Source organism: Condylura cristata, unplaced genomic scaffold (assembly GCF_000260355.1).
Source record: "Condylura cristata isolate star-nosed mole 26May11 unplaced genomic scaffold, ConCri1.0 scaffold00023, whole genome shotgun sequence".
Lineage (NCBI taxonomy): Eukaryota > Metazoa > Chordata > Mammalia > Eulipotyphla > Talpidae > Condylura > Condylura cristata.
The window spans coordinates 31,318,934-31,338,373 of NW_004567124.1; the positions used below are offsets into that span (position 1 = coordinate 31,318,934).

At 40.6% G+C, this 19,440-nt stretch overlaps 1 protein-coding gene across 3 annotated transcripts in view; it reads left to right on the forward strand.

Moving 5' to 3' along the window:
- The window catches only part of SCG5 (secretogranin V), a 56,867-nt gene extending 37,581 nt beyond the window's left edge, over window positions 1-19,286 (forward strand). For 2 of the 3 annotated variants that reach the window (XM_012728764.1, XM_004687946.2), the window contains exons 3-6: window positions 3,145-3,294; window positions 8,379-8,491; window positions 14,909-14,962; window positions 18,702-19,286. In XM_012728764.1, coding sequence (XP_012584218.1) covers window positions 3,145-3,294; window positions 8,379-8,491; window positions 14,909-14,962; window positions 18,702-18,797 — 413 coding nt within the window. In that variant the 3' untranslated portion in view covers window positions 18,798-19,286. The remainder of the gene's footprint in view (window positions 1-3,144; window positions 3,295-8,378; window positions 8,492-14,908; window positions 14,963-18,701) is intronic. The other variant, XM_004687947.2, reaches the window with a different exon arrangement.
- Window positions 19,287-19,440: the final 154 nt, after the last annotated feature.

Genomic DNA, 19,440 nt, shown 5'->3' on the forward strand with positions numbered 1-19,440 from the left:
AACCAAACAAACCAGAATTCAAACACAGACAACATAAGCAAATGTTTGCAGGAAATGTGACAGACCAAGGTCTGATATCTTTATTATATAAAATGGTGAAAAGTTTCAGAGGTATCAATACCAAGCATATTGATCTGCCTGTTTAACCTTCCACAGGTCCTGGGTTGGCATGGGATAATAAATACGGATTCTTGAAATGTCTCTGGAGGCAGCCAGCACTGCTCCAGAGACAGTCCTGATTAGACAAAAAAAGCTAAAATCAAAGGATGGTCAAAGATTTCCCAAAGCAAAAACCAACAAATCAGAGTAGAAATTCTAACAGAAGAAATATGAATCCAAATATGATTTGTTACTTAACAACCAATTAATACAAATAAAGAACCTATATTCTTGGACCTGCCAATTAGCATAACATCAAAATGCGAAAGCAAAAACCAGCAAGAGGTAGAAGAGGTTGACACTAATAGAAATGACAGTGATAGAGATTTGTTGTAATATTAATAGATTTTAACATATAGCAATGAAAGTATGTAAAGAATAAATTGGGTGTCAAATAATTGGCTATATTTAGATGTTTATGGGTTATATAAAAGTAAACCTTATTTTAAACATTCACATGGAAAATTTATAAAATAAATACCTTTCCTTTAATGCAGACAATTTGCAGACTACTTGCTCTCATTGCAAACAATGACATTTAACATAAATGTAAACCAGTTGCTTGGTGGCGTCTCTATTTGGAGACTAGCAAAATTTAGAATTAAAGAGGGTAAGATCATACTTTTAGAATAAACTTTAATTGTGCATATTAAATAAAGACAGTGATGTGAAGTCACCTCAGAGAAAATATGATTCCCAGACACTAAGATCTAGCCATGATCACACTGAGTATATTAACATTTCCAAAGGAAAAATAAATGTGTCAGTTCAAAGGAGGAAATGCTTTAGCTGAAAAGACAAAAAAAATAACAATACAAACAAACAGAAACAACTGAGAGACCTCTTGGTAGAGCTCATTCAGGGCATAAGGGAATCCTGTCCTGCTGAGCTTTAATAGGCCCTGTTGGCAAGACCATCTTCTTGTGGCAGTGGAAGTGAGGATATTTTAGTCTGATTTTGATTTTAATTTCATGTAACCCAGCCAGGCATCCCTTGACTTTGGCTTGGCACTTTGTATATCTGTCTGAACAGCATGATGTGTATTAAGGGAGCTCTGTGCCCCAAGAAAGTTAATAAGAGGGAATTCATTGCAAGAAGTGGTCCATTGTGGTGCTGGGAGAGTAAAGTTCCTGAACCTTCTAGGCTATTAAGAGTATAAGAAGAAGAAGAATCTAGAAAGTGGTGAGTGTTGTATCCATAAGGAAGTAAGTACATAATGTAAGGTGCTTCTTACCCGCTGCTGTACCTGGAACTCAGAGCAAGTTTTTGGTATGCGTGAGTCACTTAAATATTTGCTGAAAGTATAAAATAAATGGACAAGATCAGAACTATGTAACATGTGGGTGGTATAATTAGTTAGCTATTTTTCATGCACTAAAAGAGCATGCAGATCAAAGAGCTAATTTTTTTTAAAGATGTATTTATTTGTGCATCCAAAAGTGGGGTACAGGCCATAGGTGCAGGGATGGTGAGAGGCTTCACCAGAGACACAGTGGAGAACAGAACAGGCAGATCAACAAGGGGAGCAGCAGGTGTGTCAGGAAAGGTCTCCTGCGCCATGTGGATCACCTCCGGGGCGGGAATCAAACTCATGCTGAAATGGCTATAGCTTCTTAGTGCTGTGCTTTAACCTGCTGTGCCACAAGGGAGGGCCCCAAAGAGTTAATTTTTAAAATAGAAAGTGTAAAAGAAATGACCAAGTGTTGGTGTTACTTCTGAAGGCAACAACTTTGTAAGTTAAAGGATGAAAGAAATCACAAAGGAGAATAACAGAAACAAATTTGACTACATAAATATTAAAAGCTGATGTTAACAAAAAACCAAACAAACCAGAATTCAAACACAGACAACATAAGCAAATGTTTGCAGGAAATGTGACAGACCAAGGTCTGATATCTTTATTATATAAAATGTTGATACAAGTCAATAAGAGAAACACTAAGGTTTCAAGAACATAAAGGGGCAACTCACAAAAAGTACAGCTACTAATTAATCACATGGGGAAATATTTGACTGAACTGGAAATCAGACAAATTAACTTTCCTAAAAATGTTTTAAACAGCAAAGAAAACATAAAAATTTATTTTTATGCTAGTAAGGATCTTGTCAAAAGGGTATTTTCATTTTGTTGATGATTCTGTATAAATTGGTGCCTCCTTTTTGGAGAGTAGTTTGGCAATATAATTTAAAGAGTCATAAAAATATTTGTAGCCTTTGACCCAGTAATTTGACTTCTGGGAATTTATCCTGATGAAAATCCAAAATATGGAAAAAATTAAATGCCTACGAATAAATTGGGGAACACTAAGTATTTCATAATTAATGTGTTGTGGTAGATTCACTGGATAAAAAAGCTTCATAACCATTTGTAATTATGAGAATAAAAACCATACAGCCACATGGGAAAATGCTTGTGCCTAATATTAAGTGGAAAATGAATAAACATTTATTTATAAAAAGATAGAGGGAGAGAGATTGATGTAGCAAAACCACATTTTTAGTGGTTGATCTAGCATGGCAAAAAGGAGTGACTTTTTAATCTACTTTTTGGGGGATTGTTGTTATCATTTAACCTATTCTGATACCTGGATGACAATTGTCTGCATTTCTTCCCTTACCCCACGCCCTGCCCTCAGTTTCCCTGCTAAGTCTCCCAAGCCCTAACCATCTGTGTCAAGGCCACGCAAGTTCCGACTCATCTCACAAGCCCTCCACAGCCATCAGTGGAATAAAACTCTTCCTTTCCTCCACTTCCGTAACACTGTATGGACAACTCTTTTCTAGTAGATATATAATGTGATTTGGGTGGAAATGATTGTGATGTCTGCTCCCATGACTAATATTTTTAAACCCCTAGAGGGCAGGAACTATTGAGTTCTTTTCCCCATCAACAGCATAGCACGGTGCTTTGCCTGAGTGTGCCTGAGTATCTTTCAGTTGAAATAAATTTGACTGCCCTGAAATGGACTCCTGCTTCCTTGGCAGGTGGAGCTCATGAAGGTCTGCAGCACTTGGGTCCTTTTGGCAACATCCCAAACATAGTAGCAGAGCTGACCGGCGACAACATTCCTAAAGACTTCAGTGAAGATCAGGGATACCCAGATCCTCCAAACCCCTGTCCCATGGGAAAAACAGGTAATGTACATGCCCCTGGCAAACAAGCTGTAGAGACTTGAGGAGGAAAGTTAAAGTTCTACCTTCTGCTACAGGTATTCTGAGAAGTAATACTTGTATTGTGCAGACCCCCTATATATTTGAAAATAGACTGGGAAGGGATATTTAGCTAACCACTCAGGTGAATTCTGCTGGGATATACCCAGCTTGGATTACCTTGCTAAGCATTTACATTCTGTCTTTTTACATCTTTAGGAATTGGTGCTCTTTTCTGCCCCTATTATTCTTCTAATAAAATGGGAGAATCATTTTTCCCCCTCTTTTGTGGTGGAACTGCTGTCCATTGTTAGTGTCTTTAGAACTGGTTATTTAGTTTTCAGTCATTCATGTGCAAGTACGTTCCTCACTTCCCTTGACAATCAATATGTTTTTTTATTAGTAGTTTATTTTTACATCATTTTGTGCCTTTTCCCATCTTAGTTGTAATCCCCATGGGCTTCCCATCACCAAATCACCCGTGTGCCATCACCATAGTCCAGTGCACTTCCCTTCCCCAATTTCTGATCCCATTCCCCACTCCACCCCTGTAAAATGTCTCTGGTATATAGTTGTTCATTATTATTATTATTTTTCCCCCTGGTTCTTTATGCTCCTGCTATGAGTGAAACCATCTGGTATTTTCTGGCTTATTTCACCAAGCATGATTCCTTCCAGCTCCATCCATGTTGCTGCAAAAGACATGAATTTATCTTTTTGATTGCTGAGTAATATTCCACTGTGCATATGTACCACATCTTTTTAATTCAGTCATCTACTTTTGGGCGTTTGGGTTGGACAATCAACATTTTTAACTGTGAGATAGTTTGCTGGGAGCTAGAAGGTGGCATGAGAGAAAGGGGGTCCTACTAAGGTAAGAAGTTGTTTTAAGGAGAAAAGTGAAACTTTCCTGTCCACTTGTGTCTCCCTCCCATTTTCTTACCCCTTAATGCTGAAGGGAGTAAATGGCCAGTGGGCTGAACTTGTACTGGGCTTTGAACAGTTTAACTAGGTGGCTAGAAGTGGCTCTCTATTCCCAGTATGTGAATTCAAGCCCAAGGTCAAGATAATCTGTTCTTGGTTAATTCACCGCTTTGAATCTCAGTTAACTCATCTGCAAAATGGAGGTTGTTTGGGGAATTAAGTGACAGCAGAGAGTAAAACTCGTTAAAATGTCATCCTGCTTATAACCAGCTTTGCCACTAGTAAGTAATGCATGTCTCATTGAACCTGTGCTAATTTCTAGCCTCAGAGTAATCTTTTTCTCCTAGGTTAAAGTTGACATTATTTCAATTTTCCATATAAAGAAACTGAAGCTTAGAGAGTAACTTTCCAAGGTGATCCATGGGTAGGTAGTTGAACCAAGATGCAAGCCCAGTTCTAGCTGATTCAGAATGGTGTGCTCCACCATCATGACTCACTGTTTTGCTCTGAAAATTGTGACAATATTGGTCCCTCAGCTTTTCTTAAACACAATGCAGGCACTCTCTGAAAGATATCCCTCCTTTCATTAGGGTGAGGTCTCTGTTTTCCATGGGACACAGAGCCTTCATCCTGGGATGGAACCACCCAAATAGTTGGATATGGCTAAGCTAGTGTGGGGATGTTGGCCCAGGGATGCAGGAAAGCCTGAATCACTACACAGAGCCAATCACTTCAGCTACATTTTGCTTGCTTGTAGGGCTTTGGATGAATAGGAAGAAAGACCAGTTTAGAGTTGTATTTTTTAACATTGTATTTTTGTATTGGGGTCATATTTGTTTACAACAGTGAATATGATTCAGAGGTACAGGTTCACACATTTTCAGGTGTATGTCATTATCTCACTCCCACCACTCCGGCACTCAGAGTTCTTCACCATAGTTCATTGAGCTCTACCCCTTTTGTTTCTATTCACTCCCCACCCTACTATGATCCTCATTCTACGGTCAGATTTCTAGCATTATCTATTTTTTCAGTTTGGTTTGGTCTGTTCCTTTGATGTGTTTCTCTGTAATTCACATATGAATGAAATCATTCTGTAGTTGTCTTTCTCTTTATGACTTGTCCCCCCCATGTCCATCCATGTTAACACAAATGGCTGGATTATCTTTCTTAATATCTGAGTAGTAGTTCATCATGCATATCCATATTTTAACCCACTCATCTGTTGTTGGGCACTTTGGTTGCTTTCACAGTTGTAAATAGTGCTTCAGTGAACTCTTCAGTGAATATGTTTGTATTCTTTGGGTAGATTCGTAGGAGTGAACTTGCTGGATCATGTGGTAAATCCATTTTTAATATTTTAAAGAAACCTCCACAGTATTCCATTGTGGTTAGATAAGCCCACTTTCACACCAACATCATTTGAGGGCTCCACATCCTCAGGAAATCTGTTGTTTTTGGTCTTTTTGATATGGACCATTCTCACAGGTGTGAGGTAGTAAGTCATTATAGTTTTGATTTGCATCTTCCTGATAATTGATGCTAAGTATATTTTCAAGTGCTGTTGGCAGATCTTCTCCGGAAGAGTGTCTATTCAGTTCTTACGCCCATTTTTTAAATAGGATTTTTGTTGTTGTTCTTTTGTTGATTTCTATGAGTTCTTTGTAGATTTTGGATATTAGCCCCTGTTCAGCTGTATGGTATACAAATATTCCCTCCCATGTGGTAGGACATCTTATTGTTAGACTATCCAATTTATTGGCATAAAGATGTTCATCCGAGCCTCATGATTCTCTGTCTTTCTGAGAAGTGTGTTTTAAGTTTATCTTCATTTCTGATTCTAGTTGAGTTTTCATCTTTTTTTTCCACCATGAACCTTTCATAGATTTGACTCTTTAAAGAACAACAGTTCCATAGGGATTTCATGATGATGATTAGTTAATGTAGTGGTTATTAAAGTGTGGTGTCATTAGATAATGTAGTGGCTATTAAAGTATGGTGTCAGGACCAGCAACCTCAGCATTACCTGGAAATGTGTTGGAAATCCAAATTTTCAGAACCTACCCCAAACCTATTAAATACAAAACTCTAGGTGGGAGAGTGGAGGACCCAGCAATCTGAAACTTAACCTGCCTTCCACGCAATGCTGGTACATACTAGGGTTTAAGGACCCACCATCACAAAAGAGTGTGAAGAGAACCCAAGTTTGAGCAAAGACAGGCACTCTGGTCTTAACTACAGCATGTCACATTATTTCCTGGGCCTCCATAACTTCATTTATACAATGAAGACACAGCCAGTGTTATTAAAAACCATTCAATGTAGTTCTTGGTTATCCTGAAAAAAGAAAAATACAGATCTGTAAGCAAACACAGATTTTGTACACTTAGAAACTCTGAGCCAAGAGCAGTTAAATGGTAGAATTGGATAAAAACCCAGCTCCCCAAACTTGTCACAAACTACCTGTTGCTTCCTATGCTCTTTCCATTATATTAACATATTTGTTTCTTTTTCTACCATAATTTGCTATCTAAGGAGGAAATCACTTGATAAACTTAGTTGTTACTTATATGAAATTGCTTAAAATATACTTTGCTGTCAATCTTTTGGCATGGGATGTAAATTCCATGGTGTGTTTTCAGGCTCTGAGAAACTTCCCAGAGCAGGGCTTTATGGCTACAGGTCAATCTGTCCTACTCAGATGCACATGAGGAGCAATTATGAAAGGTTGTAAAGTGCCATATGCAAACTCTCTGAACTCTCTGATTGTCCTTTGCTGTTCTTAATTGCTGTTGATGAAGTTAGTTGAACAGTTCAGTGAAAATTGGGAAGACAGAGGTACATTAGGGATTTGTGCTAAATGCTGATGGTTTCCTCACTAGTTTCAAGTGGCTAAGAGTTGGGAGACTGGATGCTCATAGCCCCCAGAAGGCTTTAGAGCAGTTCTGAGAGGTTAGATGACCCATTAGCATTGACTTTGATGCCTGATAGTCCCTTTAGAAGCAGACACTTTCATCCACCTAGCCCTGCCCAAAATTCACAACCCTTCCCCAGAACCCCCTTTGTAAACTGTTGTCTAAGACACATTAGAGATGTTAGAAATGACTCATTTTCAAAGCATTTGTCTAGCCATGATAAGGCTTAGGTAAGAGCAGCAGCCAAGGGGATAACCTTTCTTGGATTTAAGTAAAAGACACACTTTATGTCAGAGCAGTCATAGTATAAACTGTCATCTGATGGGAAGTGGTGGGAGGGAACTAAAACATAGAACAAGCCTATTATATAGTTCCAGACACTCTATATATGGTCATCTCTATTCCTCAGTGCAACCCGGTAAGGTAAGCAATCATTATCACGTCATAGACAGACACAGAAAGACTGAGGTTAACTCTCCCGAGGAACTAAACCCACCCTTCGCTTATGAACTGGGTTTTGATCCTCCAGCTCTAGTCTGTCTGATTCAGTTACCAAAAACACACATAGTCAAGTAGTGTCTAGTGATTGTTCTTTTTATATAATGTATTTTCTCCAAGAAGCTGAAAGGGTTTCCAAAGCTCTTGCCCAAGAGAAAACAGAATGAATGATGTATAAAAGAAGCTTTAAAGATATCAGATTAAAAAAATTATAGTAACATCTCAAGAGAAGTCCTTCCAGAGATGGGTGGAGGTATGTTGGGTATGGGCTTTTATCTTTCCACTTGACATTCACAGTTGTCCTGTTGGCGATTTGTAGCAAGCCAACCAGCAGATGGTATGGGGGAGGGGAGGAATAGAAGATCATATAGGAGATTCTATGGGTCATGACTGAAGGTAGAATTCATCACTTTTTCCCATTTCAAATGCCAAACTCAGGCCTATGACTCAAACTGATTGCAAAACAAGATTGGAAAACTAGCAGTGTGCCAAGGGGGGAAGGGAAGTAGGTAGGGTGAGTAGCCAACCAGTCTCTATCAGAGGTAGGAGGAGGACTGGGAGTCTGGGATGAGCAGTCCCATCCAACTTGACTCCAGGGGAGTGACTTAGAGTGACTGATATGAGTAGGTTTTGATCTGTGAATGTCCAGATTAATTTATTATGTTTAACAGATCAGCTTTTTTTTAGGATAAACCTCTTGACCATTCCTCAAAAACTTTTTGCTGTTTGCAGTAGATGATGGATGTCTAGAAAACACCCCTGACACAGCAGAGTTCAGTCGAGAATTCCAGTTGCACCAGCACCTTTTTGATCCAGAGCATGACTATCCAGGCTTGGGCAAGTGGGTAAGTCCAATCCTAGTTACCAGTAGATTTCATACTTTGGTGCTCTGAAGGTAATGAAAGCAGAGATGAGCAATTTGGGGTGGGAGGCAGAGGGGAAAAGAAAAATTGTCTAGAGCTCATTCTTCAGAAATTTCTGTTTGAGAGGGGTTTTACCCAATTACCACTCCAAACAAAACTCAGGTGTCTAGGGTGCAATATGCCAACCCATCCAAGAGTCAATGACCTGACATGATCTCCTCAGCTGTCGTTTCCAGAGGCTTTGGCTCTTGTCTACTTCAGTGCTGTGTCATAGCACATGCTAACATCTCACCAGTGTTTCATGCAGTTCTGATGGAAAGTAATGATTTCTTTTTTTTTTTAGAAGCAGATGCTGAGAAAATTTGCAACTTTTATCTCTAGATGGAGGGAGATTAACTCTGTAGAACCAAGGAGAAAAGCTGCCAGAAACCTAGAAACAAACATAGGTAATTCTGTTGTAGGGAAAGAAAAGAAAAAATTCAAAATGTGTAGCAGTGAACTTGCTGTCAATACTAGGCAAGTATCTATAACTGTCAGTTAAGGAATTTGTTTATAAGCACTTGGAAAAAGAAATCATGACCATTTGGCATAGGTTTTTTAAAAACAAGTTTTGTCAATCTAATTGTATTCTACTTGCCAGCATTATTCACTTACTTGCCAACTTCATGAGGGAAATGAATTGAGCATGGTGCAGTTGGACTTTAGCAACTGCACTATGGAGCTCTTTCATGAGCTCCTATTGGAAGAGGTAGAGGGATACTGCTTGGGCAAGAGGACCTAACCCAAAGGAGCTTGTTAAAGAGCTTATGCCAATAAAAAGGGAGATTTCACATGGCATCCTGCATGTCTTCGTGCTACCCCACAACACATTTCTATAAATGTTTATAATAAAAAATATAGAATATATATTTATCAGATTCTCAAAGGATGACACAAAGTTGGAAGAGATAGCATTGAATGACAGAGCTGGGATTCAAGAAGATCCCAATAGGCTGGAACTGTGAGTCAAACAAGATCACAATTGAATGGGGATTTATCTATGTTTTGGGGTTGGATGTATATAATCAAATGCTGAAGCCTTGTGAGAAAGGTGGAAAAATCCTGAGGAGGATTCACATATATAAGTCACTTGTAAGTAGGTGGTCAGTCCCTCTGTGGGACGATTGGATGAATGAGTGAAAAAACAACTATTACTAACTGCATAAGTTCTTCTAAAGTTGTCAGTCCCTTTCAGCTCCCTCACGGCAGCTTACTTTGCTTCCTGCCTTACTGAAACCCCTTCCCTTCTTTTTCCACTGCTTGAGAACGATGCCCCTCTTAATCAGTGACCACTTGTTTTTGTTTTTTAAGATTTTATTTATTCATACAGAACTGGGGTACAGGCCAGAGGCTCAGGGGAGGCTTCACCAGAGACAGAGTAGGGAGCAGAACAGGCAGGTCTATGAAGTACACTGCTGAGGGGAGCATCGGGCGGGTCAGGAGAGGTCTGCCACGCCATGTGGGTCACCTCTGGGGTCAGGGATCGAACTCATGTGGAAGTGGCTTTAGCTTCTCAGTGCTGTGCTTTAACCCGCTGAGCCACCAGGGAGGGCCAGTGACCACTTGTTTTTTCATCATCTTGCCTTAAAATCACAATTCTTTCTCTTTGCCTTCAACGTGCACATGTTTTCCCATCTTAAAACTCAAACAGGGGCCTCCCTGGTGGCATAGGGGGTTAAGGCACAGAACTATGAGGCTGACCTACTGCAGCGAGAGTTCTATCCCCGGCCTGGTAGCCAACTCACATAGCGCAGCAGACCTCTCTTGTCTTGCCTGCTGCAACCTTTCAGCAGTGTATTTCAGTCAATCCATCTGTTCTGTTCCCCACTCTGTCTCTAGTGAATACTCTCAACCCCACATCTCTGGTCTGTACCCCAGTTCTTGTATGCATAAATAAGCACAATCTTTTTTTTAAGCAACAACACCGCTAAGTTGGTTTTGTTTCTTTCAACATTCATCATTCCATATCTCTCTTCTTTTTCATGAGTTTTGTTAGGGAGAATGAGTTTATTGAATCTTTTTAAAAGCCTACTAGTAGAGTTTAAATGTGTTACACTAAATAGGCAAACTTCAACAGGCTCTCAAGAGGAGTCAAAAGTCATGAACGTTCTTTAAAGTTGAGTTTTTCTGATAGCATATTGAAGCATGAACTAGAGGAAGAAGACACTAAAGGAAGGGGAACATATTCCAGTTATGAAAACTGTGCACTCACTGAATTTAAGTTACTCTCACCAACCTGATTTCAAAGGGAGCAGGAGAATTGGCTGGAATTTGCTTATGGTGTAAATAAGAAGAAGAGGACACTTCTTTGGGGCACTATGCTAAGTGCTTTACATATGATCACTATTAAGATATGGTGCTGGTCTTCTAAGACCTTATAGTCTTGTGGTTGAGGTGAATTGCATGGAAATCAAATGAATGCAACTTTGCAAGTTCAGCTTCACTTTCTAACTATGCTGTGAGCTTAAGCTCATTGTCCTTCAAGGAAGTTGAAGGGCGACAAAGATAACTCCTAAGTCTAAGGTAAGAACATACTGGGAATAACTGGTAGAGCAGAAATAAACAAAAGGAAACAACAGGGGCACTAAAAAAAAAAGCCTGAGACACAGCACAGAGAACCCAGTGGAAGAAGCCTGCTTTCCTCACCTCTTCTTGAAAACCTTTACAACTTCTCTCACCAAGTCCCACTCACTTTTAGTACACCAGTAAGAGACCAGTCACCACTTTTCATTATTTTCTCATCACTACCTAGCAGGTAAAACATGATTTGCTTGATCTTCATATCAATGTGTAAAATAAGTTAGTCTTGCTTTTCTAGGCTGGGATCTGCATGCCTTTCTCAGTGTTTATGTAGAATGGTGGTCTCAAGCTTGTGATAAGTTCTGACATTCTTTAATAAAGTCATTGTCTTTCACAATGGAAATTGTGAAAATTTCTGTTTCCATATTTGCTAATAATGTTTCCCTGTGTTTGACATTTGCTAGAGCTAAGCTGGCTCTTTAGCAGTGATTCATGAACTCTTATAAATATCAGTGTCTATGCCATTTCCTGAATTTCTTCTCTTTGTTAGTGCATCAGAATACTTATTAAATGTATCATATGCCTCCCAGGCCCTGTGTTCCATGATAGGAATACAAAGATGAATAATCACAGCAATTATATTTTATCGTACATTAATAAGTAGTAATATTTATTGAACACATGTTAGGTGCCAGGAACTATGGCCAATACTTTAGCTGATTTATCTTTCAACCTGACCATCCCTACCACTCTCATTTTACAGAGAATACAGGCTTAGGAAGTCTGAGTAGCCTGATTCCTCAGAGCTGAGGGCAGCAGAGACTTGGTTCAGACTAACTCCAGAGTGCTTTAAACACCAGATATAACTGTTTTCTTTTTGTGGCTCATTCCTCATAATGCATCCCCAGCAGTAGGCCTAGGTAGACCAGTTGCCTTTCAGGCAGGCCAACTGAGCAACCAAAGGCTGGCTGTCACTTTTCTCCTTCACGTCACTCTTCTCCTTCCCGTCACTCTTCTCCTTCCTTCACGTAATCTGTCCGTGCTACTCACTCAGGGAAAAGTCATGCCAAAAACCAAATGTTTTTCCTTCCCAAGTGCAAGGTCACATCTTTTCATCATCACCTTAGGTGCTGAGAGGCTGTCATTAAACCAAAGCCACCAGCACTGGCCAGAGCCTGAGCCCTGAGCGAAACGAGAGAAAGGAGCATTTGTCTCCTTGTCTTCCCTGACCTTGGCATGTCTGGAGTCCAGGGCTCTTCAGGTTGGGTCTGTCTCCATTTTCATGTGACTGAGCTGAAGTCATGCCTTTCTGGTACTGCATAGTGTTTCACATCAAAAGGCACAAGATGCCAGCCTGTCCCGGGATGGGTGGTAACTCAGTTAGGGTGGTATCTGCCATATTTCTCCAGAGTAAAATTACCATTGTCCCTTTGAAATTATTCATTCACAGGGAGTTGCTTTGGGCCTGTATAACAATTATGTCCCCATTACATTTTTAACCAACAAATTTAGTATCATCATCACAGTCAAGCATATTTATGATGGTTGCAAAATGGTGAATTTCTTTTCCTAGTCGTCTCTCTGGATTTATTGGTTGGTATTCTATTCTAAGCAAGTTTCCTTTGCCCCCATATTTCTTTTTTATTTGTTTTCATTAAATTTTTGTTTGTTTATTAGCTGTATGGCGTCATTGGTTCCTGTTACTATTTATTTTGAGGTTTAAACTGCCCTAGATTTAGCCAGTAGTAACCTCCACGAGCTGGCTTTTCTTTCCTCTTGCCTTGTTCTGTCTCTGACAACTTCCTTCCCTTCTGGCCCAATCAGATTTCCCAGTGTCATTCATCCTGTATTTTCTCTGCTTTAACCCTGCAGTCAGACATTTCTCCAAGAAACCTCTCTCATTCCATTTAGGGGTGGAATTTCCAACCAAATTTGAATAGTTACAAAAGTCTTGATGGCACAATAGAAAGTCCTTTTTATGAACTTGGACCTACTACTCACATGGAAAACAAACTTTCCCCATCTCCCCCCTCCGTTCCACCAAGGTCTGAGTGTCAGGAGAGGGGCTGGCTGTGTACTTCTCATACTTGTCATTCCCAGCCTTTCCACTTGTACAACAGCAGGGCTAATGGGAATGCCTCGACACCTTCTTGTAGGGGTGGGAAGGCATCATGCTGCTGGGCCTAACCAGCTCTCAGGGAAGCACAAGGACCCTCTCTGAGAGGAAGACTGGACCAGATCATTTGCATTTCCTTTGGAGTGAAGCCTCCTCTGCGTGTCAGCTGCCCCCAGAGCTCTAAAGGCAAGCTAACATGGGGCTACCTTTCCCCTGCTAGTGGCACAGTGGGGTGCTGTCATTTGTCCCACACCCCTTTCCCTTACAGCTGTGGGGACCCTCCAGCTCCCTCCTGCTCAGGCAGCTGAACTCGATGGAGCATGCAAAGAAGCCTCTGTCCTCACCCTCTTTCTTGGCTCACACCCCCCCCCCTCCCCGGTCTGGCACCATCTCCCTAAACATTCTCTGTGCGTCAGGAGTGGTCACATCCACTGACAGAAACTGCAGACAACAGAAATGAGCCTCACAGCCGTATCCTCATTCCCTGAGGGAATGAGCTGTGCATCTGCCTTTTCTCCCTTCTAATATTAAATCGGTCGGCTCCCCACGTGAGCAGGGGAGGAGGCTGCCGCCTTTTTCGGCAGTGGAGGCTGCTTCACTCCCTGGCGTGGCCTCCCTGCATAGTTGAGGTTGGGCAAGAGATATGCGTTGTAAATTGCAGTGGGGTAGATTTTAATGAACATGAAAATTATGAAACTCACTCTTGGCATTTGTCATTTTCATTTCCAAATCTAGCATTAAAAAAAAAAAATCTTTATATCCAGACAGCTCAGAGGATACAAGTGTTATATAAACTTTACCAGAACTCTGTCGTCTCCTTTTTTTTTTTTAAGTCAATGTCAGGGTCTTTCATTTAGAGTAAGATGAATCACCTCTTTTATACATGATTTCCCTTCTGATTAAAAAATCAAATTAAAAAAACACACTAGTAAAAGCCCCCCCGCCCCCCACCCCATCTCCCATTCTGCCTTCAGGTTAAGTGTTCTGTCTTTTATAATCCCAATAGAAGGGAAATGTGTTCAACATGTGTCCCGATATTCTAGAGCTCATTTAAGTCCACTATGTGTTTGAAATACTGCAATGTGTGGAAACACTTATACAAACTGTGGTAACTGAGCCCGTTTCCCCCCCAACATAACTTTCCTTCTGCCAAGAAGTTTTTTGGCAGTTTTTAAAAGGTTCACTCTATTAAAAATGTTATAGACCAAATGGCTTTCCGATTGTCTTGACTGGAGGCACTGACTTGAGCCGCAGGAGGAAAGGTTGCAGAAGTCAGAATGTCCCGTTTATTTACATAGACGGTTGTTTTTAACAGTCAACACTGCTCTAGAGAACAGTGCATGTGTACAGCTCATAAAAAGGGAATTAGATACAAAAGCAAAATGAGATAAAATTGTTTATTTTAAACAAAGACTGTTCAAAGCGAGGAGACGGGTTTCCAGCGCCCCTCGTGTTTGAGAATGTCGCACTTTCCTGTTTATGTGATTGCCGATGACACTGCTGTGCCTCGGGCACTGCAGAGAACTTTATTAAAAGCTGCACAACCACCAGCTTTTCTCTTGCGGTCTATCTTTCTGACACGACATTCCTTTCATCTAGTTTTGTTTCCAAAATATGTGTATGCAAATATCCAGGGGACACACCAAGGGTTGCTTTTAAAAATCGATGTTTGCCAAATTTGATCCATACTTCTGCCTTTGTGTTTTCTTTCCTCCCCACTCTAGAACAAGAAGCTCCTTTATGAGAAGATGAAGGGGGGACAGAGACGCAAGCGGAGGGTAATGTGCGGCTGGCTGGGCTGTGGGGAGGCCTGGAGCTTTCTGAGTCAGACAGTTGACAAGCTGTAACCATCAGTTGTTGGAAAGTAGCAGAATCCTTCACAGGCCGTCCCGGGAGGGCAGAACAGTGGTCCTGCGTGCGAGGGCCACGCCCAGAAAGTCCAAACTGGGTGTCTGCCACAGCCCTCGCCCCCCCTACCCCAACTCTAGCTCGTGATTCCCGATGGAACTTTGTGGTGGTTCCAGAAACTCTTTGCACCCCCTCTCCTGGGTGTGGGAGTTCAGGGAGGACATGAGGGAATGTCTGCCGAGGGTCTGAGGCCACTGGGGGAAACACCTCCTGCATCTGTATTGATGCCATGAAGATACATGCCATAGGGACAAGAAGTGGGAACGGCGTGTCCAGGCAGTAAGTTTACCGGATAGTAGGGGCACAGGGTCAGATGAACCTCATTCCTCCTACATATTTTTTCTTGATTAGCCAGATTGTCATAACATCCACGTGCTCTGTTATATTTGCTGATTTATGATTCTACTACCAACTTATTTGCCATCCTGGGGCTGCCGTGGTGGGATGGGGGAGACTGTTTTGGGAGCACCACATTTACTCATTAAAGGCTGCCTCAGGTAAAGATGAGTGTCGAATCTGCTTGGGTCTTCCAATGCATTTAATGGCATCCAGACTGGCTCATAATGGATGTCCGTTCTGCTCATCCTTAGTGTCTTACTACAGAGGAGTGTTCAGTCTCTAGTCATCTGTTTCTGAACAGATGGAGGAAAAAGTTAAAATCCTGTTGTTGCAGGGCAAAATGCTGCCAGAGAGTAACCATTTCAATTAAAATACACAAATCAAACCATATACACAAGGCCACTTACTGTTTATTTAGACTAGTGAGTTCCTAGGTCCTGGCAAAATTTGGGAAAGTGTATAGTGGTGATTGTCACCATTCTGTATAGTTTTCCCAAATCTTGGCAGAAAATACTTTAAGAGGTGTGGATTTTCTGCGCTTGACATTCATTATCAGAACCTAGATCCATCTTACCCAACCTCCCCCTCCACCCCCGGCCTTCCTGCCAACAGAGAATACCCACCTTCTGTGCTGCCTGACAAAAAGACCAGGTCAGTTTTCTATGGGAGAAGCTGTTTTGATATCTGGATGTCGATTGCTTCGGGAAAGCTAGTGAAATTAATAGGCTTTTTTACTTGTGTTATTCTGTTTTCTAATGCCAGGTTGGTAGGAAGGGCCTGAAGGATATAGCATGGTCTTTGAAGGACCATCAAGAATTCCATTCTAGGTGTTCAGATGGCCTGAACAGATTCCTATAGCACCGCCAGGGCATCGCCAAGTAACATCGGTGACTGACTCCAAATAAACAACTTAGCATGAGGCTTCCACTTGCACTACTTCCTGGCTTACCCTGTCTTCTGCCCTAACTTGGTTCAAGGCTGTGGGTCACAATGTAGGTCATTTTTCCGAGACAGGTGATCACCAAAAGATCGGAATTATGCTAGGACACATGTTTTAAAGGATTTTACTTTACCCTCAACTTCCTACACACAGGAAAGACTTAGGATTTCTATAAATAATGGTCACTTTGACCAAGAGATATCAAATTCTTGCTATTCTCTTCATCTACATTTCGTAAATCATGGGTCTCTCCAGATTGATGAAGAAAAAGAACTCACCTCCTTTATTATCAGGTTTCAGATGGTGTTCTCATTTTGATAGATGACTTTAACCAGTTTCAAATGCATGAAACAATATAAGTAAATTATGGGCTTGTTTTTGTGACAAAAATCAGGGCTTTCTCCATTGGAACTCAGTATCAGCCATGGGTTGTCTGAGGACATGAAAAACAGGGATCCCACCCCAAAGCTTCTTGCAGTAGGAAATGAGGATAGTGCCCTCTGCGTAACCTAACCAGTCTCTCAGCCAAGGGAAGGTATAAATATATTAGTGCCGTAAGTTCTTCAGAGGATAATTAAAGACAAGTATCATGATTATTATTATTATTCTGGGGTATAGGGTTGAATACTAATAGTTAAATATTTACCAAAGTTCAAGTGATCATCCCTTTCACTTCCTCATGAATTTATCCCCTTCTCTTTCAACCTTTGGCATTTCTGGGTCTGGACTTTCTTGGTAAATCCTTAGCAAGAGGGATTCTCCCCAAAGTTATAACTAAGCCCCAGATGGTTTTACGTGACTTTTTATACTTGCTCAAATCCAATTAAATCCTAGTTGCTACATGAGTAGAAGGTCAATTCACCTTTAAATAACTTGCAGACATTGGAGCTTTTAAGATATACCTTGTTAATGTTTGAGATCTGCTATTTATCATTTAAACAGTTTATCAACCTTTTATTCCATATTTGATAAACATGAAGATCTCGTGGTTTTTAATAGAATTTTCAGACTATATGTTATTAATGAAAACAATTAAAATACTCAGATATTGAATATACTTTTCCAGTCCATACTTGCTTCACTTATCCAAAGATTCTGATATGATTCCTGGGCTAGGCTGGGTCATTCCAGTTGACAATCCTAAAGTTAAAAAATATTTTAATTATTTTAAAGCTGCCTTCTGTGCAAAGGACTGTCTCTTTGTGACACGTCACCTTTCAGGTGTATGAGTACATTGCACATTCAGCCATCTTCAGCTTGTTTATGATGTGTTGTAGACTGAGTTGGGCCTTTTGTGATTCATGCATTTTTACCTGTCAGATTGTGGAAGGCATTTACAAATATTAAACTTAGTTTCTGTTTTTTTTTCTCTTTCGGAAAATATTTGTTCACCCTTCCAAAGAGTCATGACAGACAATGTCCCATGGCAACAAAGATGCTCTGAACCTACTTCTCTCTTTCGAGGGGATTCAGCGTACTGAGGGATGGCTGATTATTTGTGTCTATAACTTCTTATACTTGTGTTCAGCTATTGGAAGGCCACTTCAGTAAACAAATGTCTTCCAAAAATTTTGAATTTTTTTCTGCTTGCTAAATACTATGTTGTAAAGCTCCAATTACTAGTTCAAATCCAAACCTCAAAAAATAGATATGTATTAGAGAAGGAATGGAAAAACCTTGACTCATTCAGAATACCAACAGATGAAAAAGATTTCAGGCTTTGGAGCCTGTAGTGAAAAATAAAGGAGCCTTTTGCCTAACTTCCTTCTTTCTTTAGCTTTTCCTTTTGACTGAGGGAACTAAGAATGATGGCTAGTGATGCCGATGTCCTTTGTAGGACAATGGCCCAAGGAATAAATCATAGCTGCAGGCTGTGGCCAGTTTATGGATGTCCCTTTCCACTGGCCCTGCTCTGTCACCCTATTTAGAACATTTATCTTGTCAACTAATATAATACATTTCACAAGTTCTGCCCCCACCTAAATAAAGCCATTAAATAAGAATTCCCTTTCACATGAGGCTTCATATCTAGATAACAAGGGAGCTTGTTACCTGGTTCACTCTGCCACAGAGGGGGAGGGTATTTGCATTCGACAAAGAACTTTATAGCTGTGAAGGACACACCTGGACACGTGTCAGTCACTCAGACAGTGCTTCTCAGGCACTTCAGGATTCATCAGTTCCCTGTGGTGATCATCTGGGAGATGGTAGGGACTGCTGTCACCTTGTCATTCACTCCATACACCAGAAACAATTCTCCTTCAAACCTTTTGTGAGCTGTCTGCATCTGATGTTCAGATATATAATGCCAAACCATATATATTTTACAGAGTGTCAATCCATATCTTCAAGGACAGAGGTTGGACAACGTCGTTGCAAAGAAGTCAGTCCCCCATTTTTCAGAGGAGGACAAGGACCCAGAATAAAGTGAAGATGCTAGCGGAAATGCATCCCTCCTGTTAGGCCTCAGCATTGCTTCAGTGCCTGTGTTCTTGTTAGAGACCCGTGCAGGGCTGCATGCTTCTAATTTAGACAAGGATGGATGAAAAGCAGCTGTATTCTGATATCGCCTTGTCCTTCACACTGATAGCTCCGCTTTCTGCTAGATTAGGATAACTGCTTTTTTTTTTTTTTAAAATTTGGCTCTACAATGAGCATTAAATTTAAAATGTGTAAGTTAACAACAGTAAAAAGCCAAGCTATGAATTAAATGTTCTCAGATTTCTTGCAGTTTCAAATGGTGTTCAGGACTGTACTGATTTGGCCTCATCTGTCAGAAGTTGGCATTTGATTTTGATTATGTATTTCATCTAGCCCTTGGGTGAATTGTTACACACCATTAAAGAAGACTGTACTCCAGAGGAGGAGCTGATACATTTCAGTGGTTGTGTCTTAATAAACGTGTATGCAAGCAACGGTGTGTGAAGATCTTTAATTTAGGGGATTAAAAACAGCTTCTTGGCTTATCACAAACATGCTGTTGTATGCACTTGACAATTCTGTGAGATAATTGGAAGCCTAGTTGTTATCTTTACTTTACAGATGTTGGGACTGAGACTCAGACCACTC